At 34.1% G+C, this 19,433-nt stretch overlaps 1 protein-coding gene across 3 annotated transcripts in view; it reads right to left on the bottom strand.

Moving 5' to 3' along the window:
- Positions 1-19,433, bottom strand: part of LOC138723714 (BEN domain-containing protein 5-like) — a 935,765-nt gene that overhangs the window by 866,952 nt on the left and 49,380 nt on the right. For all 3 annotated transcript variants that reach the window (XM_069863065.1, XM_069863064.1, XM_069863063.1), the window contains exon 3: positions 18,329-18,453. In XM_069863065.1, coding sequence (XP_069719166.1) covers positions 18,329-18,453 — 125 coding nt within the window. The remainder of the gene's footprint in view (positions 1-18,328; positions 18,454-19,433) is intronic.

The raw sequence follows: 19,433 nt of genomic DNA on the forward strand, positions 1-19,433 counted from the left end.
TAGCATTTACTATCTGTGAGCTATTTAAGAAATGTTGAATTTTTTTATTGTATTAAAAGAAATTATTTGTCTATGAATGTAATTGTCTAAGTATATTGCTTCACAAGATACACATTAGATTTGATCATCTCTAAGTTCCTAGAATAATCTAGAAAACCATGAATACAGGGGTAAGACACGTTCTCTCTTAGACTTGAATGTGCTAGACGATCACCTAAGAACATTTACAAATATTACTAACCTTATTACATAACGCCCATCAGCGATTCAGAAAGCAACGCTTTCATTCAGGTGTATTTCAGCCTTTTTTAAAAAAATAAAGTTATGAAAATCAGGGAAGAATATTGGGAGCTAAAAGACAGAAAAATCCTTTGGAGATTAGTGGGAAACTTTGAAAAAACAAATTAACTAGCTAAAGCTGTAGAGAGTATGAGATATAATGAGTCAGAAATGCCCACAACTAGTTTGATCTCTTTACTACCATGGTACCCAAACATATTACTTAGACACAATATGCTAAGGTTCTAAGTGATTTAAAAATCTCATTCCTTTTTCTAAAGCAGGATAGTCTTCCAGCACTAATATCGCATTGTAAGTGCTTAATAACTTCCAAAAATGACAGTATTTTCTAGATTTTTTTATGTTGCTCTACAAAGTTGCCATCTTAATCTTAGATCGGTCCCTCTTCTCTAGTTAATGACATTCTTACTCTTCAAACTCTTACCAATTAATCAATCTCTTACCATTTTTTGCTTTCTCTACAGAGAGGACACTGAGGGTGTTTACCTTTAGGGATCACCAATGGAACTCCCCTGTAAGTTTCACATTCCCAGTAGCAAAGCATGTCTCCAAGTAAGACCAAACTGGCTGTTAAAATTAGTAAATGTAAATTACTAGAGATGGTATACTCAGTGTACTGTCCTTTATCATCTTAACAGAATGGCAGGTTCTCCTGTCTCTGATTCTTATGATAGATGTATCATTTTTTTTTTAGATGTATTCTGTAAAAACTGTCTAGCATTTGCTATTTATCACGTTTAGTTAGACCATAAAAACTGTGGATGTGGGACCATCTCTGTCTTCTTTGCTTGCATTGCAATTGAGCCTTGGTTCTTGACGTTGTCATCTATAGTATTCAAGTGGTGACAGGATTCAACTGGTTTCTTTTCATCTAAAATGACTCACTAACGTGAAGACTGTAAAAGGTACATCTAAGACACCCTGTGTAAAAACAAGGCATATGAAGTAGGAAGATATTCAATATACAGTGAATAATAAATATGATCTTTTTCATTAGAAAAGCATTTTATTTTTCACATATCCAAAACATTATTTGTGGAACTAACCAGTGATCATCAGTATGTGCTTTCATTCTTCAATATTTCTGTCACTCATACCTCTTATTACTTGCGTTAAGACATCTATCGTATTTACAGTTTCTGAGAAAACAACAGTTACTGACAAAAGCTCTTCTCCTAGAAGGATCGCCAAACAGAAGTACTGCTTCTATAGGTGGTAACTCTACCTTGTATCTTCTCAGAACGGACACAGGAACATGACCCAGAGAGCTAGGATCTAAACAGGAATAGAAAGAATCTGACTCTCCCATTTTCCTTACTGGAGACAATAACAAGAAAAAGAATGTCAAAAGTACTTACTTGGAACTGCCTCATAATGCTCATATATTTGCAATATATACTACAACTATGACACTGTCGTATATTGTTCTATTATTGCTGCAGGAAGCTCAGAAGTTTTATGCAATCTTATTTGAAAGTACATGAGAGAACGTATAGAGATCGGTGCAAGGGAACATAAGGGCTAATTTTCTAAGGTGCTAACAGTACTGAAATCTCACTAAAGTCAAAGGAAACTCAAGTTAATTGGACTTCTCAGAAAATGTTTGAAAATAGTCAGTCCATAACAGGGACCTTGTGAAATCACTTGTAGCAACTGTATTCCCCTAGAGGAGTATATATGGGTGCAGAAAGCAGAGAAGGTTATGCAATAGAGGGGTGAAATCAGCTGTAAGGAAAAACTACATTATTATTGGCATCATGCAGTATGATCAGGTTATATGTACTTGGGATACATGCCAGTATCATACAAGATAATGCACATTAATATGTATCATAAATATATTGCTGGATGAAAAACATCAGTCAACCAGATTTACCAGTGATTGTATTTAAATAGCAGATTAGAATAGTTAAGTTTATTTTTGAACATTACATTGAACATTCAATGTACTATGGTTTTGTCAGAAAAAAATCCTAAATTGAACACGTTATGATTCATTAAGTTCAGAAAACAGCACAGTTTTCTAAAGATTGACACAAAGTATCATGAATACCGGTATGTCTGGGTTTTCACTATGTACAGGTTAATCTTCTCACCTTTGTGAATACAGAAATACGCTACCTGGGACAGATGAGAGTGCTAGAAAACCCGTATCTTTGTGAAGCTCTGTTACTTCAGTGAGAGCCACACACAGGTCTGAAGCATCCACTTTTCACAGTGTTCTCCATTGCTATCAGCTGAACTCTGTACTGATACCAGAGTAATCTAGTTTGTGACAAGGGAACTTTGTTGTCCCTATTCTGACTTCCTCATCTAGAAGTTTCTATTTACATTGCTTAGGTCACAAGTTCTCTGGCTTAACATATTTGCAAGAGTAGCACAAAAGACTGCCATTTGTCTTATTTTAACTTTCAGGCATTTATTATTCATTAGCACTAACATGGTTATTTGTGTGGTAGACAGATTTTTTCTTTTTATTCCTACAGACATTACTCCCCACTGAAGTTCTCTGAAATACTTTGTTCTGAGACATACTTATAATAGCATGCAGATACAAAAATATGGGAGTTTCATTAGAAAAGAATGAATGATTGTGAACAGGAATATACAAATTTAAATAAACAAATTCAGTGTGACTTACACAAAGATAAGGATAGTCCCTAAGAGAATGTTAAAAACTTTGCATTTGTTCTTATTAATTATACACTTCATCATCAAAAACAGGTTAAAATGTAGAGTATTTTTCATTCATTTTTGACATAAATAGTACATCTTTAAATAAAATAATCTTTGGGTTTGTTAGAACACATTTTACAACCTGATAAGCATTACATTACATTGGAAAGTAAAATGGTTGTATCGTTTACTATGCTGCTATCATTTAATGTAATATCTGTAACAGCCTGCAGGTTCTCACAATATTCTAACTTTACATTACTACATAACACAATTTTATACACTGTAAAGGTCTGCACAAACAAGAATGTATTTTAATACAGAGAATTTGACACTATCACTGCACTTTTCCTCAAAAATATTCATTCCTTTCTTTGACATTTTTTGGCTTACACAACAGGGTGCCAAACATTTGTGACAGCTTACAATAGAAAAACAATATTGCTTTTAGTTAACAATGTTAGCTATGAATATATATTGACAGCATTTTCACTGCAGATTTGCTTCCAACATAATACAAAGCAAATAGCATTCAATATGTTGGAACACTCAGGGGAATTAGAGAGTTTCAAAAACAAATTTATGGCATTAGGTGCTGAATGCTAAATCTAATGAAAATGCAAATTCAGAAGTATCTCCAGCCCATACTTCATGCAAAGGAATACAGTTTGGCAAAGTGATAAAATTAACATTGTTTAAGTCAGGGGGAAATTATGTTAAAATGCCTCTGCTTGTTTGGCTTTTTATAAAGCCAGTTTTACCACAAAGATTAATATTTTTCCCAAAGTCTTTCTGCTTTGTTTCCTTGAAGTACATCAGAGGGAGATCATAAAAAAAAATCCAAACTCCAAATGCTCCCAAATGTTTTGAGAAAATACAAATACATAGGTGTAGAATTCTAATATTTGTGACTTTACTACTAACCATATACAAGCACAAGTGTCATTATTCCCTTGAAAACTGAGTTTTGCTTCTAATAATTTGCTTTTTTTCTCTGATCTCCTAGTAAATGCTGAAAAAACAGGAGTGACCAAAATATAATGATCTTAATATTGTATTAGATAGCTATAAAATTGCATAGTTTGTGAAAACAAATTCTTCATAAGTTACCGTCAAGTCTCACTGAATTGAAATATATTTGGTACCTTCTAAATGACAAAGAAGGTTAAAAAAAGGGAAAAGTATCTCATTTGTAGAACAATATTTTTATTTAACCACTGAAGTGTAACATTTGCATAATGCATAATTATCAAACCCACCATAACATTCAATAACATGAACTTCAGGACTATTAGAAAGCTGAATGAAACATATTTTAGCATTAAGCTCAGCCATCGCACAGTTTACCATGAGAATCATACTATGCGTTATAGAACAGTCTAAGCTGCAAAATTATACAGTACTTCCCACTACGATGAGAGAGCCACAACTCTACATATAGATCCGCAAAGAAAAATCAGGAAATGCAAAGCTTCAATTTTTGCTACGCTATGAATTTCAAAACATACTTTCTAGCATATCAAGCACAATATGGACCTGTGTACTATAAGCATCAAATGAGTTATTTTTTTAAAAGCTGGAAGACTCTTACACTGGTGAAGATGGGGTAAACACAGTTAATTTGCTAACATCTACTCTGTCTCTTTTCACTGACTGTCAAGGAAATCATATTTTACATTTTTTTCAGTATGTGCTTGGAAAGGGTTTCCTAGTAATCTACACTAAATCTCACTGAAGGGTGACAACAGAAATCAATATGTGTCTCTGAAGAATAATCTAGCCAAACATTTACATTTAGAATATTCATTTGTATTTATGCATGAGAAATTCCTGGCAAAAAGAAATTCTCTTCCTGCATACATACAATCTCCTTTCACAGGCTGATTTTTACAATGAATGGGCTTTAAATCGATAAAATAAATATATATATTACTCAAATTATTTTTGTGATCAAAACAGCTAGAATCCATGTAAAATAACAATTTACCTGGGTAGGTAACTGTATAAAGCTTTGCTTCAAAGAAATTTGTTTGGACCTTCTGCAGCCATAGGGAAGAGACATCCCACAGGGAACAGTTATTGTAGTTTCATCCTGGCTATTCCAAACCCATGGAATTGCCATTCCACATGCCCGCCAGGAAGGATATTCTGCTTAATCTGGCTATTGAGGCAATTCTAAATCTAATGCTGGAGGTTTTCAGCATCAATGTCAAATTTCCAGGAGCAAGTATGTCGTACCATGAATCTCACAATACTCTGCAGTCCTCTGATGCTGAGATTAGTTTTGCTCACAGAGTTCACAGATCAGAATACAAACATACTAGGTGCAACACAAGCAGCATTCTACTTCCCTGCGTCACTGCTGAGTATGACCTGATCTTGCATTAAAATATCCAAAGGCATAAGAAAACCTGCTAGGAGAATCCACAGACCAGTGTACTATAGTACTTATAAAAATCATAATAAAAGTTTTCTGTGAAGTTTCATGTCAGTTTTCAGAGGGTAACACAAGGGCAACGAACACAACCGCCTTCAAAAAAATTATGCTATGCAACTATAAAATTAAATAAGCATTCTGTAGAGAATCATCATTTCAAGAAAAGACAAATAGAGTCAGATTTTCCATTCCATTAAAAGTCTGTTATGAAGTGCCTCAGTGTTCAGTTGGAGGCTACATAAATGAAATGGGCAAAAATCCTGATGAAAATATTCCACTCAAAGTTGAAAATTCTAATAAAGAAATGGTTTAATTTGTTGTCACTTATCTTGGAAAACTGTTAGGGAAAAAGGAGACTGATAAACAGAAGCAAAAACACTGCTCTGTGACTGGCTTAGAGAAGACAAATGTTTTGGGGCAGATTATTTATTGCTTGTACCAAGGTACTAAAAGCATCAGAAAGATTATCCTTTCAATGACAATGTAAACCCTATTCAACAACATACATCAGATTTAGCAGAAACACATGCAGTTGTTTTAAGTCTATACTGAATGCATTCCACTGCATATATATATCCTTTAGTAAAACAGTAATAAAAAACTCATTGCTTCTTGAAAAACCTTCTAAGTTTTAGCTCCTACATAACATAATGCATATTTAGACTAGCATGTTATTCAGTAAAAGATGTCCAAACAAGATCATTTGAAGTTGGAACAGTCATCTCGGAACAACCAGAGCAATGTAAGGTAAAATAATTGTCAAGTCAATCTCTAGCTTACACTTTATTGCAGAAATAAATTGAACTCTGCTCTAGCTTTTTGACACGTAATTCTGATACTAATGGGTTCAAATCCATTTCTTTTTTTGCTCCCCTTCCTACTAGGAAGCTTTATGTAATACTGTGTCAGAAATCTAGCAGTTACTGGCTAATGTTTCCCTTAAATAAAAAGTCACTGCCTGTAATAGTATTAACAGCTGCCATCAGTTTACAGTAATGAACTACAGTTCATCATGGTAGTGCTACTATGAAAATTAGAAGCTTCCATGGAGCTTCTCAGCTCACAAAAAAATTATTACAAGCAGTGGTGTAACAGCAGCTACTGACTAAGGTTTGCAGGCGAGATCCTAAACTGGTGTAATTACACTCATTCGTTATAATCATACACAATTTATTTTACTATGTTATATATAAAAAAAATACAGCAGTTCTATTTTGAGGGTAAATATAGAAACCCAGTCTTATTTTTCTTACTATTTCAAAGCAAAAAATATGTGCCCTCATCTTACAGAGTATTTCATAGCCTCTTCTATTGTAACATATTGGGTCACCTATGGAGTGCAGAAGAATCTTCCAGTTTCAATTAACAGTTAAAAAAAGGTAAGTAGCTACAAACCATGGCTTTTTAATTTTCTTCACTACCTTGAAAAACTGAAAATGTCTTAATGCTTGATAACTCCCGAATTCTATAAATATGCATATACTTACAAGCAGTATAGCAACAGAATAAAATGGGATTTGGATGGCATTTTCTGGGGCATTTAACATTGTAGGAATTTGCTCCCTCTAAAATCAATGGGAGATACACTATCTCATTCTACCATAAACCAGACAAATGCTATTTTTCAGATCCTAATGGCAAAAATGGGAAAAACAATTGTACATAACTAAATTTTATGGGTCATTGAACTCCTGTTTTTTCCCCCAGATACTATCCTTATTTGTCTTTCAAAATTACTGGTAAATATAGGGTATATCAATTTTTTTTAAAGCTTCTCTAGGAAGAGATGGGAGGAGTATGGAAAAGCAGATTAAGTAGACTAAAATTCACTAATTTGGATGAACTGTATGAATAAGGGGAAATATGAAGTCCATAAAAACATAAATCAAGTAAACAGCTAAAAGATATTCACTGTTTTTCATAACAAAAAATTTGTATTAAATATTAACTATTATATTTTAAAAAGATAAATGTATGGTTTATACCAACTGCATAATTAAGCTGTACAACTCAGTGTTCCAAGATCACAATAATTATGATCTCATTAGACAAGGATGATACAATTTGTTGAAACTACCTACGCATGTTAAATACAACAGTCCAGAGACAACTACTACAATGACCCTGGTGATTTCTGACAGCCTGTACCTAATTTAGACTGGTAGGAACTCACAGTTCCGTGGTATTGCAACTCGCAGGGTGTGAGGAATAATTGTCAGGCTGGCCTGCAGGGCACCAGGAGTTTCCCATAACTTGTGAGGCACATGTAGGTCAGTTCTGCCTGTACCGTTGACACAGGAACTGAAAGTGAGGATTATTCTATATTCTCGTGGTTTTTATTATATTAATTTAAGCATCAGCTACTGGCCATTGTACAAATTAGGATACTAGACTAGGCAGCACCTTAATCTGACCTGCTGTGCCACCTCTTTCCTTTTACAAAGCCAAAGCCAAGACAATGCCTTAAGCGAGAAGATGGACTCAATTACAGAGGCTGTTGATGGGACAGTGGGAAGAGCAGATGAGAACATGACATGCAGGGCAGTCAGAGTAATAATGACAGTGGATTGCTTTTTCATCATCTTTTCATTATCAGACTAGTCCTTTTCAGGGTCACAGGGCAGTTCCAGTTCCACATTCTGGAGCAACTGGCTATCTCCTGGAATAAGCAGTATTGACACAATATATCCTTCAAAGAAGATAAGTTGCCAGCCCTGAGCTACATTTGGGTGTCTGAGAAGCTTGCTGAACAATGTGCTGAATGCTGGGATTCAAAATGAGTTAAAAATCCCTAAGAGAGTTTTTTCAATGTGTGATCCCTTCAACAAAGCACAATAATCCCACATCTTTCTGTCACTTGATGCCGGATTCAGATGGAGGTTATAGGCGCACAGGATCAGTGAAAAATTTACCACTCTTCACAGCTCCTTTTCTTCATCTAATACCTTCCACAGAAGCGAAGTGGAAGGCTTTTGTTGCCTATAATATCGCACAATACTTAATTTCAGAAATTTGTTTATCCTCTCGGTATTGTTTCCTCTTTTCTACTTCTCATTTTCATCATCATTCAAGTTATCTCTGTTTTTTTCTTTCACTTATTGTAAGGTATCAGACATGTAAAGACAGTCTGTGCACAATGACCCGATACTGGCTTCATATTGGGGGCATATGTTAAAATCACAGGCAGAATACAACAATTATGAAGGAAATGTGTTACAAGATCTGGCTCTCTCGTTCCACCTCCAATAGTTAATAGCAGAATAGAGGATTACTGGAGCCATATGCCAAATATGCAATAAGCAGACAGGTTATTGGCTTCTTCATTGCTCTTTCCAAACTAATTCCTCTTCTGGAATATCACTACTATTTCATTCTTAGGCTTCCCTGGTAGCAAGTAAAAACACGACTTTCTACAATTTTTCCTCACTAGCTTCTGTTTTTATTCCCTGTCATTTAAAGAGCAAATTATTTCCCTCCCCCAGTAACATAAATTAACCAACAGATATTTCAGTTTGTTTTCATCTTCAGGTCCCAAAAATTTCTGCACAGTATCTCAACCTGCCACAGATCAAAATATTCTGCATAAAAAGATAAAAAAAATATAAAAGTAGGAAAGTGTAAAGCATTTTACATTAATCTCTTCAATGTAAATATTTTTTCTTCTACTTTAGTTCTGTGCTTCTGCATTCTGATGTAAAGGTTTTACAGTAATAAAAGTAATAAAAGCAGAACATGAATTGAAGACAATTAACAGTGGAGCTAAAAGAGAGGGTATTTAATCATAAATAAAAAGTTTTTAAGTTGGCAGAAAAGTAAGCAGGTGACATCACTGACATCAAGATTATCATAGTGCTGATTTTGTTTACAGCATTCATAATGTAATTTTGACATTTTGAGTGACAGATGCCACCATAATAGGGAATTAAACACACCTGGCCATTATTATCTGCAAGCAAAAGCCAGTGTTAAGTCTGAAACATACAGTATGTATGCAATAATTACCAAACATTGGCATCTGAAATGTTCTTAGAGACACCTGTAACAGAAAAAGTTTATGAATTTAACACAGTCTTGCAAAGAGAGAATATTTCATCAGGACAGCAGTTATTTTACTGATGTTGAATATTGTCCATGTTTACTAACCTATCTGTATTCTTCACTCTTTAGAGGATGATGCACGTAATGACAACTTTGGGTAACTTCATGGAGCTGCACACTAAAGCACTTGCCAAAGCTTCAAACGCACCCTCAATCTATTCCAAGCACAACTGAATTATTGATCCAAAATAAAATTATATGGACTTGAAAGGATTCCAACTTGGAAGAATCATCATTTATAAACCTAATTTTATACATGACCAATATAGGCACAAGTTTCCAAAACAGCAAAATTATTTTTCTTCAAATCTGCAGTATGTTCAACTGATTTTTCTTTTTTTAAATGTTGAGATGAACACGCAATCTATTTCAAATGTCATCACTTTGTTTCTTATTTAATTAACATTTCATATGGCTTCTTCAGTAAATAAATAATTACTTCAATCACTACATATATCATCTATCATCACATGCATTTCTGACTTGCAACAAAATTATATCACTTTCCCACACAGAGACCAGTATAATTACTTTTTTTGATAGGTATTTCAGATAACTCAAGTCCTTCCCTTGTCAGAAGTCAAGATCCATATTACCACATGCTATGATATCTTATTATCTTACAAAATTTGCATCACAAAACTGGCTCCACCATTCTTTCTTCCATTTTTTTTCTTACAAGTTGAATGGCATATGCTACATAAAAAATACCCCACTTAACTTGTGGTAACTACAGTTACTTAAAGATATTGTTTAGTTGCACTCAACTCAGCCTCTCATATTTCCAAGGCAGACAGATATAGATTTATGCAAATACGTATATAAAGACATACACATACGCTTACATATAGCTTCAAGGAACTTGGCCAGTGCGGTATATGCAGTGCAACATTGTAGTATACAGTGATGCTGTCAAACTAAACAAAAAATAACAGAAAGTCCATATTTTTTCTGCTACTAGATTCTGAAATATTTATCCCAAAGGATGCAAATATATAACTCTTTTTTTGCTTCAACTGTTGTCATATTTGCTAGTAAACACTAGAGAATATTCACTGAAAGCATTCTCTAATTCAGATTAAATTTATTTACCTGAACACAAAACTGATTTTACCTTATGAAAATGTTTCAAGACAGCTTCACTTCCTTTTTAATCTTGCTTAGAAAAAGAATTATAACTTCAACACTTCTGCAGTATATGCCTTTCTCCCAGGCAAAATGAAACAGTGAATGATAATGTCTGCTGAACCCAGCAGCCTTAGATGGATATCAAAATTTAAATCTTGACCAAGTTCACCCACAAGAACTAAAACCCTCTGTAGAACAAAGGAAAAACATCACTCACATGAAATAAATAAAAATTTGATATTGACCTAACTAAATCAACACTAAAATTACAATGAGCAGTAAATTAAAAGTTCTAACAGTGATGTTATTTACACTTTCATCGGGAAGTCAAAATGGCTATACGAGCAGAAAATACATGAGAGAAAAACTATTCATCCCTTTTATGGCTTGGCAGGAATGGTCTGAGTGCTCTCAAGACAGAGATGCAAATTCACACGTCACTGTTGATTGAAGGATTCCAATTTCAAACACATAAGCTAAAAGGAACACATACGAACATGGACTTGAAGAAAGAGGAGCAGAGTGCCTTCATCACTGAGTGAACAAACAAATTAAAATTAATTTCATTTTAGTCAATCAAATAGACGGAAGAGCAGCATGAAGACAGAGTCCGATAATTCAAACTAAATCGGCTTGACACTTAGACTTTGACATTTGTAGAATAGGACCAGATTTCCTGCAAAACTGTCATTTAACTTCTCCACCTCAGTTACCACATGTAAAGTCAAAGCAAAGGTAGAATAGAAGAGTAGCCACAGTGCTTCTGAAAGTTATTAGATACTTAAATCTCAATGAGGAACAGGAACTTAAACAAATATCAATAAATAGAAGCCTACTTGGAAACTGCAATACAGATTGATAATTTTAATTAGGGAAGTAGAAAACCTAGAGAGGAAAGAAAAAAAAAGCAAAATTCAGACTCAGGGTGACATTGTTGGTACAGAAAATTATCCACAAAACCTCTATCTTTCTGGATTTAAACGTATTTTTTTGGCATTTTCATACCACCTATGCTAAATAAAATGCATTCTTCTCAGATTACTTTGTACTGCTTCATGAGTCTATTGTAAAACAAAAAGGAATCAACAACAGAGTTTTGCCTACAACACTAGTCACCTGATACTAGTTTTACAACTGTTTCTGTCTTTTGACTGGATAAAGTCAGTTAGAAAGAAGCTCCAGGAACTCAAATGCTCAAATCTCCAAGCTTTCTAGTCCTAAGACACATTTTCTTTTTAGTGAAGATTCTTAGTCTTGCCAAAAAAAAGCTTTAAACTACACAAGCATAAAACTTTAAATGAAATTTAAACACAAATATTTAATTTTCTTTGGTAGTGGAACAATCCAGCAGTAGAGATAAATTTATAACTCATCCATTCAGGTACATGGTTATATTCATACTACCCTCCATTTATTTCCATGAACTTTTTCTTTTACATCTACATCCATGTTCTACATTACTGACAGTAACAGCAATACATATAAATTTTTGTCACAAAGTTTTCATACAGAATTGAATTTATTTTTAGTTGTGTACTATTTAATAAGCACATAAAAGAAAGAAAGGAATTAGCAAGTATCTACATTTTCTGTAAACGGGATATTTAAAACACTGAAACTTTTTGTACAATAAATGCTGAAGTATCCTAGATACTAAGCTTCTTTTAAATGCTAACCATAATCCTCCTTTAAAAACAGATTTATAAAAGCAATATAAATTTGAAGTTTATCTTTTTTATCAACACAGACCTTGTCTTATGCTTTGAAGATTCTGATTTGGAAGCAAACAATGTCACACCACTCCCAATAAGATTCTGCTGTGTTACACTGCAATGGTTATACAGATTACAAAAAATAGTCCAACATAAGCATTCTCAGTAATCAAGTTCTTTTATGCATTATATTCAGATTTGTCAGTGAAACCATCTAAGATGATGTATTTGTTAAGGTTGCTTATTAGTTCTATATGCCTACTTGTTCTAAAGTTCCAATTTTCAAATTGCTAAATTTTAATCCATTAAATGTGCTTTGATAGGCCATGAATAATTATCAGTAACCTTTAGCTTTAACCCTTAAAAGTATATTATTTTCAAGAAAGGTATCAGAATTGAGGAAACAAAGTTATATTACAAAGCAAAACTTCTGCCTGAATATGATCAGGTTCTGCCCACTTGAATAAAGGGTGAGTAAAATACCAAAATACAGGAGAGGTAGAAATAACTTTGTAGCTTTGTATACTAAAAATTAACATAAGAAAATTACATAAAGATGGGTAACAGCTGAGGAGTTCCCTAAACAGGAAAATGCAAATAATCCAGTGATTCTCCTCATATTTATTATAAAGAGGTACGGAGCGATTACATGAGCTGACCAGAAGAGGATTAATAAATTATTAATGCAGACTACTCAATGACGAATGACTTAGAGCTAATTCAGAAAGAAGGTATATATAACAAAGTACACTATAGAAAATACATTTTTCAGATTGGTTAGAAAATTCTGCAAGTCAAAAAGTGTTTCATAGAAGTTTCAAATTTTCAGATCTGTACTCCTTAATAAGAACATATGCACTTTTATACTAGCTAGGTAAATGCAGTGCAGCCGTTAATGCACAGCAAAGAAAAAAATCTGTCTTCCAAAATGAGAAACTGGAAACACTGTAAGATGTTATAATGCATCTTGATACCAATAACTTAAATCACAAAATGACAGTAGAGTGAAGGATGTCTGCTTAAGAAGAAGAAAGCAGAAAGGTGGCCTGTTTCCAACTTTAGACTACTTTTGATGTCATCCTAACTCCATCCTACTTTGGAGACAGCTTCAGCAGGAATCAACAAAAAAAGAAGAGTTCTTAGGCCAGAAAAAGAGGTTGAGTACCTCAAAGTATGTCTGTTTTCTTTCCCCCCACCCTTCTTCTCTAAAATGTATCAATTCGTATAATAAAAGATGTTATCACTCCCTATACACATTCATATCTTTGAACAGTCATAACAATAAAATGACAAACAAGCAGTTGCCCACTAAGGATCACCAGTGCATTTCAGGACAGTAATTTGAGGCCTGAAAAAACTATAAAATACAGTCCAAATAATAAATAGTTCCTGAAAAATCTAATCAATTAAAGACAGCAGATTTTACAAAACGGTGTAGGACAAAAAAAGAGAAAACTCTGTAATGAGAACTCTGTGCGTTCATAACAATGTCCACATTTTATATTATCTGTGCTACCTTGGCATTTTGTTTACATTTCTGAAGAAGAGATGATCCTTTTTCCTGATCCATATATATGCATAAAAAAAAAATCCCTCAAAAAATCTTAAGTCAAAACTCTAGCCTCAGTCTAACTGCAACTGAAGCAACAGAGAGAATGCCTTTGAAGTAAATAACATTTGGTTATTTGATTTTAACTGCAATCTGGATTGATTTATTAACTGTAAGTAACAATCAAATCCATTCTTCTCCTCTATCCTTCTTGGTATACTTTGTCAGTACCTTTGTGATGAAGGTTTCCAAATGTGTTTATTAACACATTTGGAACAAAATTTGGCACTATTAGGAAACCCCTTCTATTGGAAATTCTTTTTTAATCTCAGTGAAAATATCACTTCTGAACATGATTCTTCAGACAGTAGAGTTGTTCAGGGTACATACAAATACAGAATATATTATCCAGCCTAGATGTACATTACTTATTGGCATAATATGGTTCCTGTTTATTAAAGCAATCGAAAGCCACACAGATATTTTTAACCCTTTCTTCACTTCAACTCATCTCTTCTCAGATTTGTCAAAAGTAAATTTTCCAGGACAGACATCACCTGGTGTGGCTACAGTATCTGGAACAGTGAGTGTCTACTAATTGAGTAGAATTTTTGGCTATGGCCCCCAAGAGAAATAATTATTCTTTTCACCTGTAAAATCCTCCGATACTGGTATACTGGCATATTTTTATAATTTATCACATTAATTCCCACTTAATGGGAAACAAACCCTGCTCAATAAAGAGCATTATCCAGAAACAGACAGCAGCCTATATATAATCAGTGAAATTGGAGGCTTTGCCCATGAGACTGTGTTCCACAGCAAACCCCATTTTCTTCATTCTCCCTTTCATGGCCATTGTAAGCATAATCATTGCACAATTATACTCCTTACATATAACATATCCATTTCTTTTTTAGTTTTCTTGCAATATTGGTATTAATTTCATTCACTGAACACACGACAAATAAATCAAAAATACCCAATTTTTCAAATCATGGGTATCTTACATGATCGATCTCTTTGCCATTAGCCATTTCTTTTGACTATTTCTTTGCTAAATGTCCAGGTAAGAAGGAGGAACAAGTTAATTTACCAACTTGCAAGAAAAAATGTCTACCAGTTCCACTGTAACACAGGGAAGCGAACATCAAAAACACCCCAACTTTATCATAAAACTCTAAAAATAATTCTGAAAATATGAGGGCTGTCACTGCTATGCTACAGAGGTTAGCTCTATTACCTGCCCTTGTTATTGAAGCGCAACAGTAACCTAAGCCATACCTAACAGGAGGAAGGCTGCAATCATTTAGGAAACAACTTATGTATGTTAGTGAACAACAAATTAAGCATGTGTTTCCATAGTGATACAGCAACAAAAGGCTGCTGCAATTTTCAGCTGTCTATACTGAGACAGTAACAGACTAAATGGACTAGAGTCTCTTCTCCATAAGTTGGGATGTTAAGCGTACTCAGAATTGTCCATTAAATTTTAGTTCCACACTAAAAAAGAAAATATTGAAGGAACTGGCAGGGGAATAATAAGAACAAAACCAATAAGTTTTGCAAGAAGCAAAACTACTAAATGCTATTGATTTGGATTTGATGGTCTCTGTTATCTTGAAAATACAAATCCCAATGAGCACTTTCTCCTATGAGTCTCCGCTGTGGATTCTCTGATTTTTCATAAGAAATTATCTCATATTATAGCCTTTCTACCAGTGGGAACACAGATGGGTCTCTTGACCATCTGGCAGCCTGCTTTCCTGAAACTTAGAGGAATTCCTGTCCAGCGGTGTTGAAGCTAGCCAAGAGTTAAGAAGCTATTGAGGGAGAAAGGAGAGAAGAAAGATCAGCAGCCATACAAAAATATAGGCTAGTAAGGAGACAGTGTGGTCATATAAGCTTTGTTTCCCTGGGAAACTAGGATATTTATCAAAAAGCTGGAAAGATTCACTTACAATGAAAGTCCAAAGGCCCTACAGCAGAAAAATACTTAAACACTTAAAGGTGAAGTGCTCTGTTGGATATAGGACTAAAAGAACTAAACATGATAGCTAGGTTGAGACACAAATGATGAGGAATGTTATAATTTACAGATATATAAATGTTAGCCAAGGATGATGAGGATTTATTTGTACCAAGAGGAGCTATTAGTAAGCAGAATTGCAACTGGGTATAGGGGGATTAAATAAAGGAAAGCTTTAGGCTAAATATCAAGCAACACTGTCAGTGAGATGAGTCTATGAAACAGTTTCGAGACACAGGAATTGGAAGCTTCATGGCTTAAGAAAATTAAAACTGAAATGGAAAAAGTCTGCTTTCTACAGAATAGTAATGCATGGGTGGTAAGGCTGGCAGGAATGTCTGATAGGTCTTTCATTTAATGTATCACTGGATTAATAACACAAAATACTACACTAACCATACTGTAAAAACTGCAGTACTATCCAGCAGTAAAACTGAAATGTAAATTAGCAATACATTCAGTACAATTATGTGTTCCTAGTGTTTTAATGGCTGTTTTTATCACATTGTATCTTTTTTGTTCACTTTTTTTATCCATTTGTCCACTGTTGGGTGTCAATTATTTGTCTCATGCAACAAGAGAAAACCAGAATGGATGATTTCTACTGTCAGATAATGAAAGGAGATTTCTTGCTTTCTCATGATGCAGTCAAAATCAATTTCTTTGTGAGTAAAAGCTTTAGTGTGAAATATTAAGCAAGACTAGAGATATTCATATGGAAGAAACTCTTCAAAATATTTTCAAATCAAAGTAAATAAAGTTGCATAAGTACTGGAAGTTGAAGGAAGGGGACTATGAGACAGAAATGAAATACAGACGATACGTAAAACTAATAAATGCAGCTACTCCTTTTGAGTCCTGATCTAAATGGCTGAAACCAGACCTAGGAAACATATATATGCTTAGATCTGCTGTTCTCCCACATCATCTATATGATACATCAAAAATAAATAGAATATTATGCAGATAATTATTCATATAGAATTATTAAAATACCCAGTTTTACACATAAACTGATCAAAGTTACTTGAGTATAAGTGCAACATTTTTAAGCAATACTGAATGGTATGGTTTTCATTGTTATTATTTTCTAGTAAAGCATAAAAGAAAATAATCAAAATGCACAAACCAGATTATACAGTATGTTTGATGTAGCAATTTCTAACATTCATTTAATATAGCTGAGCTGCAATGACTAATGCTGCCCATGTCCACTAGTACAAAGACCTAAAAAAGGTTCCAGACTAGATTACATTCATGCAGGTCTCATTTTAACGGAAATTGGAGAGATGAAAAAAAGATTATAGGAACGCACATTATAAAAACAGCCCTCACAAGTCAAACTTAATAGTGAAACCATTCTCTTTCATGTAGACAACCATGAAAACAAATATCCTGTAAGGACCAGATATATATTGTATCTTTCTACCAGATCTCTTTGCCTCCTTGAGACAGATTCCCATTCATCTCATGACTGTATAATTTGATCATAGTTGAGTAAGGCACAGTAGGGGAAAGGGTCTGTCTGATAAAGCATCAGGCTCCAGGAAGACAGATAAACAATTTCATGATTTTTAGTTGTAAGAGGAATGGTACAGTGGTGGATATTAAGATATTAGTCTCATAGGAATATGAATACAAACCTTCTGCAGTTTTTTCTCCTGCTAAATAAATTTTCTTTCCATTAAGTGAAAATTACAATCTGGTTATAATAAACTAAAACAGAACATCAGAATAAAATGCAAAGCATGTGTGAAAAGTAGAATTAAATCTTTTTTGATTTGTCAATGTGAAAGTTAGTATGTAACTTTTTTTTGCTTAGTCTAAGATGAGTGAAAAAACGGCAAGAAAGTTCCTTTGTCAAGAGATATATTTACTGCAAAGAAATATTACTCAGGTGAAACAGTTGCCTATCAGGATTTCTCACATTTAAGCCCCCTCTTTCACAAGGCATACATTGGCAGCACCTTCTACCCTACTACAAGTCACCAGAGCAACGCCTGTCTGCAGGGCCACCTCATTGTCCTACATGCATTAAGTGAAGGCTTGAGTGATAATAATTGAACAGCTATGATGGATAATTTTTCATATATTAAAACATACATTTGGGTTGTATCTATTAACACAAATACGTAACAGCCATTAATAATACAGCTCCTACTAGATGGCAAATGTGATACTGTGTTTGTACTTACTTCCTGTCTTGAACATCTGAAAAACATGGTCATATCCAGTTATGCTGATACTTGCTTTTATTTATAAAAATTTGAAAGGATAAAAACATATCATACAGCAATTTTTTTTTGTTACAAACACTGGATGTCATCTTTTCTGTTTAAGAAAATACATTCTGGAGTAAGCGATTTTTAAAGCTATCATACTAATTTAGTATCACTTACCTGTGATTCTTTTACATTTTCAACAGTGAAGTTGAACCAAACTCGAAAGCGTGGGTTACAAGTGTCTGGTCTAATGAACAGGTCATACTCAAACTCTGTGATGGGGTCCACCCGTCCAAGGTTACCTATCGAGAACATATGGAAAAGAATTAATTTTAACGAATGGCTGATAAACACCCCAGGAAGCACACCAGTAAAAGTTTATAAAAATTTCATCTCTGTTGGTTAAAATATACAAGCAGAATAAGCCTTACAACAGTTCAGAATTATTTTTAAGAGACACAATCACAGTCACAAAATGAAATTCATACCAGTAAGCTACATGCATATGACTGCACCAAAAAGACAATGTGGATAAGACCGTCTTTTGTTACCTGTCTATCCTAGTTAAGTATCCTATCGTCTTAGCAGTTGTTTCCATTTTTTTTTCACTTTTCTGGTAATGTTTCTGCATCTCTTTTAGCTCCTGTCTGTACAGATTTCTCTCTTTTGCGGCTCATGGTAAAGCACTTCTAAGACTTGAAGAGCCCCCAGGTTTCCACATGGACCCTCTGGCTCATGCTCTGAGCATCCCTCTCTCCCCACAGATAGCCTAGCCTTTATCCCCTATGTGATTCAAAAACTATCTTAAAACTTTTCCTTTACCATTTGCAACCTCTGTCACCTCCTTCCAAATACACAAACTAGGCTGTAAGATTTTGCCTCTGCTTTTTGCCAGTGAATTTCATGGAATAATATTTTTAAATACAGTCAAAGCTACATTGTCCCCTATGGCATTATTCAGCAAGCAACCACACCGGCTATAGAAATGAAGTTCAGCACTGGGAAAACTTGCTAAGTGCTTTTAAATTGCTAAATTGGCATTTTTCCTTTGAAGTGTGCCAAGATTTTTAAAGAAAGGGTTTAGACTGTGCATTTCATTTAAACAGTACAAAAATAAGACTTCACGTTTTCCTCATCCAACCTAAAACCCACCCTATCAAGTCTCGTAAGACAGGGCCATGCTTTAGTTCACACGCTAAATCATACTTATTTTAAAAAAAAAAAAGCACTGTAAGATGACTTGGTTTTATGGTTTCAGATATATTTTGCGAGTTAGATATAT

The sequence above is a fragment of the Phaenicophaeus curvirostris genome, chromosome 8 (genome assembly GCF_032191515.1).
Source record: "Phaenicophaeus curvirostris isolate KB17595 chromosome 8, BPBGC_Pcur_1.0, whole genome shotgun sequence".
Taxonomy (NCBI): Eukaryota; Metazoa; Chordata; class Aves; order Cuculiformes; family Cuculidae; genus Phaenicophaeus; species Phaenicophaeus curvirostris.